The sequence below is a fragment of the Diceros bicornis genome, chromosome 5, assembly GCF_020826845.1.
Source record: "Diceros bicornis minor isolate mBicDic1 chromosome 5, mDicBic1.mat.cur, whole genome shotgun sequence".
Classification (NCBI taxonomy): domain Eukaryota; kingdom Metazoa; phylum Chordata; class Mammalia; order Perissodactyla; family Rhinocerotidae; genus Diceros; species Diceros bicornis.
Window position 1 is genome coordinate 77486754 of NC_080744.1, and position 13162 is coordinate 77499915.

General features: G+C 46.4%; 1 protein-coding gene across 1 annotated transcript in view; it reads right to left on the bottom strand.

The window, feature by feature from the left end:
* The window catches only part of LOC131406370 (neuronal acetylcholine receptor subunit alpha-7-like), a 108828-nt gene that overhangs the window by 3255 nt on the left and 92411 nt on the right, over nucleotides 1-13162 (bottom strand). Inside the window, 5 exon segments of the mRNA XM_058542266.1 lie at nucleotides 2355-2464; nucleotides 5216-5302; nucleotides 6315-6509; nucleotides 7501-7668; nucleotides 11775-11854. Coding sequence (XP_058398249.1) covers nucleotides 2355-2464; nucleotides 5216-5302; nucleotides 6315-6509; nucleotides 7501-7668; nucleotides 11775-11854 — 640 coding nt within the window.

Sequence of the window (13162 nt, forward strand, 5' to 3'; positions counted from 1 at the left end):
ACATGCCATCTCACTTGGGCCTCTCAGGGCTCTGTGAAATGAGTATAATTCCCCCATTTTACAGATAAAGAAACTGAGGCTCAAAGAGGCCAATAAATTGGCTCAGTGTCACTTAGTGAGCAAGTCACCTAACGTGTTTAGACTTCTTCAGCCTCATCTGGAAAAGGGTCCACTAGGTTCCCTTCAAACCTCCAGTGACTTTAGCCTAACCACGACTTGGAAGGCACCTGAAAGCCTGGGCCAGTGCTCAAGGGAGCACACTGGGCAGTGAGTGTGTCCAAACCCAGAGGCAGCCGTGCACACAGAGAGCTGAGCAGAGGTGCCCGGTGCTTCTCCTGCCACGTGCGGGTCTGCGCAGCCCCTGGGGCACATCTCAAGCTAAGTCTATTTTGAATCCCATGGCCTGAATCATTAGCTTTCAAGGCTGAAGCATCTCAAAAGATGAAATTATCCTCTTGGCACTTATCAAACTGTGTTTGTGACCTCTTCTGCTAGGTTATAGTTTTGTTTCTGGCTGTGCAAATGTCACATAATGCCACTGCACCCAGCAGTATCTTCTTCATAGCAACAGATCATAATAAAAGTCCCTTGAAGGCTGCTTATGCTTCAAATACACATAGAAAGAAAGAAAAATGCAGTGTGCTAGATAAAATGAGAGAGAGAAACATACGAGCTTGATACTTCATTTGCAGCCATTGGTTGTAACATGCTCTTGTGCTGAGAGCTGAATAATTAGCATAAGCTCTTAATTAAGATTTTTCTGGAACAGTAAAATGCTACCAGGTCATTAAAAATGGTTTTGGGTCTTCATGTCTTAACTCTTTTATCTTTATGTCAATCAAAACATTAGAAAGAAGATGTGTTGATATTTTTGCATTTGCATAAATAAACACTAGAAGGAAAAAGTGGGAACTAATTAAAATGGTTATCAATATTGGTGGTGGAAGCAGGGCGAGGGGCAGGAATGGGAGCAGGATTTCCTTATGTATAACTGTACTTTTATTTTGACTTTTGAAACATGTAAATGTCTTACCTACTTCAAACACACTGATGGACAGAAAGTGGATTAGGGTTATTATAAAATCAGATGACAACGTAGGTGACCGTGTGAAAATGTGTCCCAACTTTTAAGCAGGGGTGGGGGGGCTTCTCAAAACAAGCCCACGGACTGTAGAGATGTGACCTGTGGGAGGCGGCACCATTTCCAGGAGCTTACTCCACTGCTGATGCAATGAGCTATGAGAGAGGGTCCTTATTAAGTGTAAGAACTTGCCGTGGAAAAGAACCCAAGGGGACACAGTAACTTTGTAAAGCCAATTTTTTTTTAAAATGCAGGCTTTCCTAAGGTAACTCCTGGGTAACTAAATTATCGCACAATGAATATTTTTAGAAGGCCCAGGAACTCCCCTGTTCCTGGAGGTTGACGAAACGCATCTTACATCCTGCAGCTGCATTTAGCATGCTGGTGAGTCCTAGACCCTTCTGAACTTGGATGCAAGATTATGGGTCTCCAAAGACAGGAGCATTTTGGCATGAGAGGGCTTCTTTAGCTCCCAATGGTCCTTAGGCCACATGCTCCGGACAGGAAGACAAGAAGGTCTGCAGGGCTCAAGTAAGAAGCAGGGTGGGGGCAGCCCTCTCCCCCCACGGTGAGGTGGGGAAAGCCCAGGCCCTGCTCGGCCCTAATCAAGGTTTCCTGAGTGTCAGGCGAGGGTGGGTGTAGAGCTTCAGACCCTGGACTCTGGAGGACTCTGAAGGAGCGGGTGGGTAAGCATCAGCAGAAATCACAATGCAAGGTGCCAGGCAGGTGTGGCCTGGGCTAAGACGACAGGCTATTATAGTCAATCGTTCATTTTTCATCCATTTTCTTTCATCCCATCCCTCTTCCCCACTGCTAACTACTAAACTTAGTTTTATAAGTTTTGGTTAAATTACATTCCTATGTGTACTGAATGTATATAGTCTTACATAGCTCACTCTACGTCTTACTCTTTTCACCCCTCATTCTGTTTGGAAGATCCAACCATGTGGCTGTGTGTTTATCTTGTCTGTTGCTTCTAACCGCTGCACAGTTCTCCATAGTGTACATGCACAAAGTAGTTTCAAAAACACCGTGCTAGCGAAATATACGAGCAGTCAGCACGTGAGTCCCGCTCTGGAATGTGAGATTGTAAGCACAGTCCACAGGACCGTAAGAGTATGCTCACCGTCTGTCTTCTATGCAGAGAGATTTAGCTAGGTGAAGTCACAAAGAAATACAGCTCTTTGTTTAGGAATGCTAGCTGTTTTTGGGGATTTTTGAAACAGATAAATCACCCGCGGAGCCTCCTTTGGGGTACGTGGGAGGAACGCACCCACTTGGGCATCTTGCCGCCGTCGGGGTCGTGGTGGTGGTACTGCAGCACAATCACTGTGACAACCACCGAGAGGCCAACGATGATCATGGTGCTGGCGAAGTACTGGGCTGCAGAGAGAGCAGACACAGGGTGAGACCCAGGGCCTCCATGGCACAAACATCACAGGGCTGGGCGGACCCAGACCATGTTCTCTGGCGGTCAGAGACTGGGTGGCAAAGCCTGAGAGCAGAGCAGGGCTGCCTCTGGCCTGTAGTCCCCCACCCACAGACCAACAGGCTGAGGCCAGCCTAGAGCACAGAGATTTCCCTTCCTATCTCATCCTGGTGAGTACCGTTGCCTAGCTGACTTCACTTTTGTGAACTCTGTCTGCCTCCTCCTTCTGTGAGAGTTAACAGATCTCACAGGATAGTGATAAGGTTGTTCCGACGAGAAAGCACATGGATGGTTACCGGAACTGAAAACAACTGGATGTGAAGATGTAGTCACCATCCTGATGACTGCAGGCCACAGATGTGCTCTGGGGATGTAACACGGGCAAACCTGGACATCACCTGGCTGTCTTATCAGGCCTGGACTCTTAGGGCATCAGTGTGGAAAAGGAATCTGGCCACATTTATCGAGAAACACCTAGTTGTCCAGCCTGAGGAAGAGGTCAGCAGCAGTGACCTTTCAGACCGAGAACATCAGCTTCAGCTCTGATGGGCAAAGATGTGTTTCTCTACCTTGGCCCCAGTGAGGAGCAGCAGAGAACATCTGAAAGAGCTCCCCCACCCCGGGTCCACTGGCTGCCATCTCTGAGTTTGGACAGGCTGCTCTGCCTCTCTAGGCCTCAGGTTCTTCACCAGAACAAAAGGGACGGAAATGCCTTCTTTGCAGGGTTGGTGCAGGAATTAGCAATTATATGGGCCAAGGGTCTAGGAGAAAGCCTGGCATGGGGGAGGCGCTCCTTAATTGGCAACTCGGACTATTAAATCCTCAGTGTGGCTGTCTGCCGAAGGAGTCTGAGCTCTAAGCAGAAAGCATCCTGGTACAGAGGCTAAGTGTGCGGCCACACACCTGGTTAAGAACACCTCCTGCTCTCCAGGCAGACAGGAACTCACTGCTCTCCCACGGAGACCAGGAGGTACCTGCAAGGAGCTACCAGAGGTGGATATTTGAGACTTAAAGTTAGCATCCCCGAGAAGGGGAAGGGAGGGAACCAAATGGTGACTGCTATGGCTGAATTGTGTCCCCCTAAAATTTATGTTGAAGCTCTAACCCCAGGACCTCAGAATGTGACTGTATTGGAAATGGGCCTTTAAAGAGCTGATTAACTTAAAATGAGGTTGTTAGAGTGGGACCTGATCTAGTCTGACTGGTGTCCTTATAAGAAGAGGAAATTTGGATACCCAAAGAGACACCAGGGATGCACAAAGAGAAGAGACACCATGTGAGGACACAGCAAGAGGGTTCCCATCTGCAAGCCAAGGAGAGAGGCCTCAGGAGAAACCAAACCTGCTGACACCTTGATCTTGGACTTCTAGCTTCCAGAACTGTGAACAAAGAAATTTCTGTTCTGTAAGCCACCCAGTGTGTGGAATTTTATTACGGCAGCCCTAGCAGACTAATGCAATGACCTATGGAGGGATCCAGCGTGAATGGACACCACAGCTGAAATCTCAACAACACAGGCAGAGGCCAACAGCATCCCATCCTTCTAGACGTGGGCTATGCATCAACCTTGCCTTTCCCAGTGGGTTCACCAGTCAAAGCAGGGCCAGCTGACTGCACCATTAATGGTGCTTTCTGCTGCCAGTCTCTGTTGGAAGCAATGTGTTGGAAGGTAGAAAGAATGGGTCAGACTGGCAAGTTTAAAGGTGCTTCCTCACTCTCTGGATGGTAGTAAGAGAAATACGACACCTACAAAGGCTTTTCATACCAACAGTCCCTCTGGCCAAAGTACTAACATACAGGGAGTTCCACACACATGAAGGGCCTTGGGTTCCTAGTTTGTGAAGCCTGAGGGTCTCCATGTAAGGCTCCGTCATTCCTGCCTGTCCCTAGTTAACTACACAGGATGGCCTTCAGGTGGCATGGGTCAACAGGAGTAATATACTCCAGCATTCTTGTGGCTGACCTTCACCACCAAATGGGAGTGGGGACGCTCATATTAAACCTATACCCACTGGCAGACTGTCTGCTTCTAGTCCTCACAACTGGCTTGGAGCTCTGGTCCCTGATCGGGAACAGAACCCTGGCTGCAGTGGTAAGAGTATGGATCCTAACTTCTAGACCACTGAGCACCCCTCCGCATGCTCCTACTTATTCCAATCCAGGGCAGCACACGCCAACAAGTGATGCTGTCCCGTTTCTGTCGTCCCTCTCTGGGCAGACGGTCATGCCTTACATCTGGCCAAAACATATTTGCCCTCTTCACATCTCCTCACATGCTTTAACTTTTTACAGAGACATTGAGTTATCTCAGAAAACAATGGCTGAGAGTTAAAGTGTGTGCTCCTCCCATTTTAGCAAAGGATTTGTGGAAAAACAATGACAAGCTAAAGTAACAAATCTCTAGTGGTAAAATGTCTGACCCCATAACATGCGTGAGGGGGAAAATTATGGGAGGAAGGGGGCATTTCTGCACCTTACAGACAAACCACAAAGCTGGACTCCTCGTTCTCCTTACCTGTGCCCAGGTGAGCAGAGGCCATGGGTCACTCTGAATAGTTAAAGCAAGTCATGTCCTCATGGCAGAAAATGGGGCTGTGCAGCTCTCCAGGGCCCTGGAGGACACGCTTCTGTTCCATCCCTGTGCTAGGAAGTCCTGGGCACTCTCTAAGCCTATGTCTTTGAGAGGAGCCTGACTCTTGCCTTACCTATCAAGGGCACTGAGTCGGACGTTGCAGGCATGATCTCAGCCACCAGCAGCATGAAGACAGTAAGAGAGAGTAAAACCGTTATTCCTGAAACACAAACACACAGCGGTGCCTGAGACAGAAGAGACGGTGAGGCCTAAAGTCCATCTAACTGGGTTCCTAACCTGAGATTCAAAGAACTAGGGAGGTGTTGGGGGAGGGGTCTGTGGCTTTCCTCAAACCAAAAGCATGGTTTTCTGCACATATAGGCATGGGCACTTTTCTGGGGACAGTCCAGGTCATTTATCAGAGTCCCAGAGGAGTCCCTGGTGGAGACAAGTTTAGGAGCCAGAACTTTAGAAGAACAATACAAAATGAATTATTGAACTTCGCACAAGTATCTCTCATTTTCTTTATTACATTAGTATTGAGAGGTAGTTTCATGTAGCAGGAAAAAGAAAGCATGCAGTCTGAAGGCCTGGTATCCGGTCTTGACTTTGCTCCTTACCAACTGTGTGACCTTGGATAAGTCATTTAATGTGCCTGAGCCTCAGAGTCAGAAGACAGGTGTTTGAGAATGATTTCTTCATGTATTAAATATCATCGCTAGCAACTCTGAGATGCTAAGAAACTCATTTCCCCATTCTAAATCTGAGTTTTCTTATCTTCCTATTGGACGATCAGAAGGAATTACGCTGTGTGAGGCAACATACAAATGCAAGCTGATACTAAACTAAATACACTGTTTCTTGTCCACAACGGATGCTGGCTGGTTGCCATCAAGGAACAGGGTGGGTCGCAGGAAGGGAGAAAGCACAGGCCCCCAGGGGAGAACCGGTCCCTTCCTGGACGTTCCCATCCTCCGTGTGGGATCAGAGGATCCTATGGTATCTCAGGAGGGCACGGCCATCCAGCAGAGCCTAAATCAGAAGCCTGTGGTGTCAGGGAGATGCCCTTGGCTAGGAGGCCAGTGTGTGATGCACCAAGCAGGCCCTGCACATCTCCGTACCCGGAGCCCTGACGTGCCCCTGCGCTGTTCACAGTGAGACCTACAGAGCTGACCTCAAGGCAGGACCCTCCCTTCCCATCTCAGACTCCCACGAAAGATCCAGGCACTTACCAAGGGAGATTTTCTCCCCAGAGTCTGCAGGGAGCAAGAAGACGAGGAGGGCCAGGGCTGAGATGAGCACACAGGGGATGAGCAGGTTGAGGCCGTAGTAGAGGGTCCTGCGGCGGATGGTCACTGTGAAGGTGACATCCGGGTATGGCTCTTTGCAGCACTCATAGAACTTCTCACTCCGCTTGCCCGGGACTCCTCCATGGGGAGGGGGAGAAAAGGAGGCCATTGTTTGAATAAAATTACCCTGTTTGTTTATTTTAATGGATATAACACATGAACATAGCCATGGAGTTTGTTAAGTGCTAAAAAACTGAGTAATCATTGTTTGAATAAGCACTTTCTGGTTTATTATAGAGTTATTTTAGAGTACGTTAGTAATATTTGAACAAATTGGCAGATATTTTTTGATGGATTGGAATTACGTGTGCTGTAGACTGCATGTGTCCCCCTCAAAATTCATATGTTGAAATCCTATCACCCAAAGTGATAGTATTAGGCGGTGGGGCCTTTCGGAGGTGCTTAGGTCATGAGGGGGAGCCCTCATGAATGGGATTAGTGCCCTTATACAAGAGGCCCCAGAGAGCTCCCTAGTCCCCTCTGCCATGTGAGAACACAGCCAGAAGACAGCCATCTATGAACCAGGAAGCGAGCCCTCACCAGATACCTAATCTGCCGGCACCTTGATCTTGGACTTTCCAGTCTCCAGCACCGTGAGAAATAAATGTCTGTTGTTAAGCCACCCAGCCTATGGTATTCTGTTCCAACAGCCTGAATGGACTAAGACACCATGATTATAAATAATACATTGTAAACTTTACACAATTATCAATTGTTTTTCTATTTAAAATCACCAAATACAGATAGGTTCCCATCACCTGCAATGTGCTGACCACCCTGATTTTAGGAATGGAGCAGATTCGAATAACGTAGGGATGCCTTCACTAGCACTGACTTGTGTTTAAATGTGTCCTTACCATAACTGCAAGTTCCTCAGGGAAAGCATCGAATTTTCTAATTGTTTTTTGTTTCTCATCCTATAGCTCTCAGTAAATTATGGAGAATGCTGCAGGGTTTAATAAATGCTCACACTGAAAATGAGAATGGAAAATCCCAGACTTTTTAAGCCAGCACAGGAATAAAGCAGCTTTCTTCTAGGCTGCGAGTCTCACGTCTTTGCTGGGCTTACCCACAAGGTCCCATTCTCCATTTGGGATATAGCCGCTGATATCTGCCTCCTGCATCTGTAGATCCAAGGACCACCCTCCATAAGACCAGGACCCAAATTTCAGTTTGCAGTGCTGCACATCAAAGGGGAACCAGCGCACGTCAATATAGCAGGAGCTCTTGAATATGCCTACATGGGCAATGGAAACAGAAGACCGAAACGCAAGCTGACTGAGATGTACTTTCAATACGCAGCAGTCTCACACTGCTGGTGGGAATGTGAATTGGTGCAGCCATTATGGAAACAGTATGGAGGTTCCTCAAAAAATTAAAAATAGAACTGCCATCTGATCCACTGATCCCACTTCTGGGTATACACCCAAAGGAAATGGAGTTGTCTGCACTCCCATGTTCATTGCAGCATTATTTATAATAGCCAAGATAGGGAAACAACCTAAGTGTTCATCAATGGATGAATGGATAAATAAAAATATACATAACAATCACATTTATATATACATATATGTATATACATATGCATAAACATGCAATGGAATATTAGTAAGCCTTAAAAAATAAAGAAACTCTGCCATTTGCAACAACGTGGATGAAGCTGGAGGGCATTTTGCTAAGTGAACTAGGCCAGACACAGAAAGACAAATACTGTATGGAAGTACTTGTACATAGAATCTGAAGGAAAAAAAAAAGTCGAACTCATAGAAACAAAGAACAGAATGGTGGTTGACAGGGGCTTGGGCATGGGGGAAATGGAGAGAGGATGATAAAAAGGTATAAACTTTCAGTTATAAGAGAGATAAGTTTTGAGGATCTAATGTGCAGCATGGTGACTGTAGTTAATAATATTGTATACTTGAAATTTGCCCAAGAGTAGAGCGCTCACACACACACAAAAAATGTAACTATGTGAGGTGATGGGTGTTTTAGTTAACTTGATTGTGGAAATCATTTCACAATGTACATGTATATTAAATCTTCATGTAATACACTTTAAGAATATTATAATTTTGTCAACTATACCTCAATAGAGCTGGAAAATAATTTTTTAAACAAATAAATACATGGCAGTCCCTTGGTCTCTGTCCTCAAAGGCTGTTCATAACACGCAATGTCTAATCTTCGTGAAGTAAAAAGCTTACTAGCATGATAAAGGATTGGCCAGTTAAATAATACATTAGTTATGATGTTCTGCATGTATTTTCACTCAGTGCTTTGTGCACACATCTTTCTGGCCCACTCATATTCCCTTCTAGAGAAGGCGATGTGCGCACAAGGTCCTCTGGACTGGGTGTGTGACCACAGAGGACTTCAGCCCGTCCTGCCCCTCCAAACTGTAGCTAGACCTGTCTAGAACAAGCTGGGTCTTTTTGGAAAAATCTCTAAAAAGAAGCTTAGCTGAAGCTTCATTGTCTTTTAAAATTCAAAGACAACACCCACATGCTCTGTTGCAGACTGTTCTGAGGGATTTCTGTGCAAAGAATCAGAGTTCTGTAAACTTGCTCTTACCAGGCATGCGCATCTTCACATTCTAAATAATAAGAGAAAAGTAAAGAATGTAAAAAAACATCTCAGAGACTTGACAAAAATAATGGAGGGCTTAGAAACAGAATCTGAAAAGTGTGTGCGTGCATGTGCGTGTGTGTGTGTATGTGTGTTGGGTGGGGAACAGGGTGGGCATTTTCCTAGGTTACAACTGAGAAAATACTTGGTTATCCAGAAATACATGTGGAGGATAATTTTAACTAGCCTGAATTCTAGACTAAAACAAGGACTGACGGGTTTAAGTTGAAGAGCTGGATAGTGCTTGGACACAAGGAAGAGTTTCCACTGAAAAAGCAACTCCAGGCTAGGACAAGTTGGAAGTGAATATCCTGCAGGTCACCGAGAGGGGAGCAGATAAGCCCACTCCAGCTATGTATGCCCATGTGCTCCTCCCTGCCCAGAGAAAGACTGGAAGGCAGTGGTAGGCACAAATAGCTAACGGTCCCAGTGCTCGTGGGGACTGGGCAGGTGCTCTGTGAATTTCTGCTATGGAATTAAAGAAAGAATGAACAAAGAAAGGGACTCAGCAGCCTTGCAAACACAGCCCCTCCTCCCCACAGCCAAGTTGGGAAAGGATAATAAACTTCCTATCCCCTCAAGTTCCTTAAATATGATTTGAAGCATTATATCCAGTGTTCATAGGATTCTGGAAGTCATTATAGACACTACCCTCCTGTCAATGGTCTGGGTCTCCCAAAACCCACATTGCTTGTAGAAAATCTAACTCCATAACTGTATTATTCCATTTCCATCAAATGACCAGAGAAAGAGAATCTCTAGAGATGGAAAGCAAACCAGTGGTTGCCTGGGGCTGGCAGTGAGGGTGGAGATTAACTGGAGAGAGGCAAAAAGGATTTTTCCAGGATGAGGAAAATGTTCTAAAACTAGGTTGTGGTAATGGTGGCACAACTCTATGAATTTACTAAAAATCACTGAATCATGCAGTTAAAATGGGTGACTTGTATGACATGTAAATTATATCTCAATAAAGCTATTAAAAATAAAAATATGAAATGGAAAAAAAGTCACTTCATAATCAAGTCTCTATTTCAAAGCTTGCACCTAAAACATTCTTTTTGCCTGTGCTTAGTTGCACGGGCAGAACAAGGATCCCAGATCAGTTCTACACTACCCCAAGCCAGACAGCACGCTGCTCCTGCCAATGTAGGGGAAACTCCCACAGTCACAGCACAATGTGTCCTGTCCTGACCAGGCTCCCAGCGCCACGGAGACCGGGATGCAGGGACAGAACCCAAGAGGAGACTGCTGCACATAGGCAGCTCGGGGGTCAGGAGCACTGCTCCTGTAGCTGAAAATAGCGTCAGCCTTCAAAACAATCTGCAGCAACATATTCTTCTACACTGATGACTACTGGAGGTCATTTGCATTCATAACAGAAGCTGCAACTTACAGGCCTGGTGAAAAAGAATGTACCTGTGATGGACTACACATTCCACAGCCCCAGTCTGAAGGGGCCTGCTGTTGGGAAGAAGCATGCTTGGCCTGGAGAGGGGAGAAAGGGCTGGAAAAGTAGCAAGGAAACACATGCTTTAAGATAGAAAACCTGGAGTTCTTCAATCTATACAAACATTATTGGGAGGTATCTGCCTTGACAGGTTCAATGACTGACTCATTCATTCATTCATTCATTAACGCGTGGGCCAGGCACCTGGTTGATCAGTGGTGGTTCTAAGGTGAGTAAACACAGATTCTGTCTATGCGATGCTCATCACTTGCTAATGAGGATGAGCATGTAAACAACAACCCAGAAGGCAAAGCCAGCTTTCCTGTGTGCTGTGAGAGGAATCAGAAGGCATGAGACTGGGCTGACTGCTGGTGAGAGAGATGTGTGTGTGGTGTGTGCATGTGTGGAGTGTGTGTGGTGTACGCTGTGCATGTGGTGTGTGTGTTGGTGGCAAGGTGGGTGTGGTTGCAGATTGCCTGGGAGCAGGCAGTTAAGCCAAACAGTTGCAGTGGGGGAGATAATCCTGGAAAAGAACATGTATAAAGTCATCTAAAAGCTTTTTAAAAACCTGTTAATATCCATATGCCTCAAGGCCATAAAGCCCATGTTTCCCAAGTGTGGACTACCCCCTGAGCAGCCTGGGGCCCTGTGAGTCCATAGAAATGATGGGCTGGTGGGAAAAGAATCAATCCTAGGAAGCAGTTAACCATCAACTGGTTTAGAAAGAAGAGAGAAGCTCATTCAGGAATAAGTGACTAATGAACCCTCCTTTGAAACCACTAGATCTTGTGTCTAACATGCCATGCTCTTTAATGCATGAATTCAAAAAGCCAGCTCAGTAAGTTCACCATCTCACCCCCAACACCGCGAGAGCAGCACCTGCTAAAATATCCAGCCTGGTGGAAGGAAAATGGTGCACTGAAACGGAGGAATAAATGGCCTGGGGGTTTGGCTTGCAAGTTGTAAGGAGAGCAAGAAATTACCTGACAAGGGAGATTTGCTTTAGTTGGCAGAAAATAAGAACAAATGACACATGCTGACAAAGACAGCTTGAGCCATGATCCCAAGACAAAAAGAAGGAAGATGTCATTGTCATGTTCAGGAAATATGTGCAAGCAGAGAATGGAAAGCAGGAGGGAGTGGACGTGAACAGAGGCAAAGGATGCCCCGAGCACAGAGCTAGCCCACTGCTCATGTGAGCACTGTCCAGACTGGTACCCCAACCTAGCTTAAACTGCCTAACTTAGGAGGACAAAGGACATGGATCTTACCTGGAGGGAGGTACTGGCAATGTCCAGAAGAATTCACTAACACGTTGGTGTGGAACGTGGCATCAAATCGTTCATCAGCACTGGAAACAGGAAAAGGATTCCGTGAGCCAGCAGTGCCAAGCAGTGGATTTCCCGGTGCCCTTAGGTCTGCTGTTAGCATGGTCAGAGCAGCTTTGTGGAGGGTTCCTGTTCATAGGTGGGCCACCCCAGCACTGATCTGAGAGCACCATGTGCAGCTGACCTGGGAGATCTCAGAACACAGTGGCTACCTCCATTGCAGAGGAACTGTGACTTTTTTTCATATGCATATAAAACAAAGCTCTTAGCAAAAAATGAAACCTGAAGACAATTTAGGAGAACATCAGCAGATGAGAAATTTCAACCTATCTGTAGGAGATAAAGAGTTGGTGGAAGCACACGGCCACTCTAGCAGCCCCATGAGGGCAGGATTACGACCCACTGTGTTCAAAACTCTAGGCCCAGCCTCTGGAATGGGCCCAAGGCTTGGGCGGTGCTTAACAAACATCCTGAATGACTGAAGATGCAGGGGCAGGAGGGAGTGGACACCAGCAGAGCCCCAGAGGGGTACTAGGCTCCTGATCAGCAATGATGGGGAGGAGGACAGGTAAAGATGTAAGTGAGCATAAGTGAGGCCATCTTGTTACGCTGAATGGCCCCAGCCCCTCCTCTGTGTGACTACTTGCTGCTCTGCACATACTCCAAAAAATTCACATGTTCTCCTGATTTATGGCCTCCACTTATGTATGTACTCCCCAACAGCCTGATAAATCAAAAACTTTGTTCTATGAGTTTCTGTACAGGAACAGGCTGACCACAGGCAGGAAACATCCCTACAAGGTATCCATCACAGCTGAAAGAAGAATGGAACAATGTGATGCCTGGAGCCTACCATGCCTGGAGACCAACATCCCTGGACCCCCTCCTTACTGCTCATTTTCCCTACATAACTGCCTCAAGATTCTGTAATCTTTGAAGAAGCGTCTTTGAGACATTAGTCACTTGTCTTCCAATTTGCCGGCTAATCTAATTAAACTCCGTTTCTCCATCTCTAACTCGTTGTGACTAATTGGCTCAGATTGCGGCGAGCAGAGTGAGCCCATTGCTCAGTATCAAAGACAGCAGAATTAGGTACGAGTTTTAGATGAATGTACCCCACCCCACTTCCCTGCCCAAGTTCAGAACCTCCTGCAGCCAGAAGTGACCAATCTGAATAAAGGGGGAGGACACAAAACAGGAAGAAAAAACAATAATTAAGAGCAACAGCCCTTATTACCCATGTCCTTTATTTTCTGTATTCTGATGCTTTGACATCTGGGGCCTTTGCTGACCTGCAGGGACTGTCCCCTCCCCCGCCCAGGTTAGTCAAT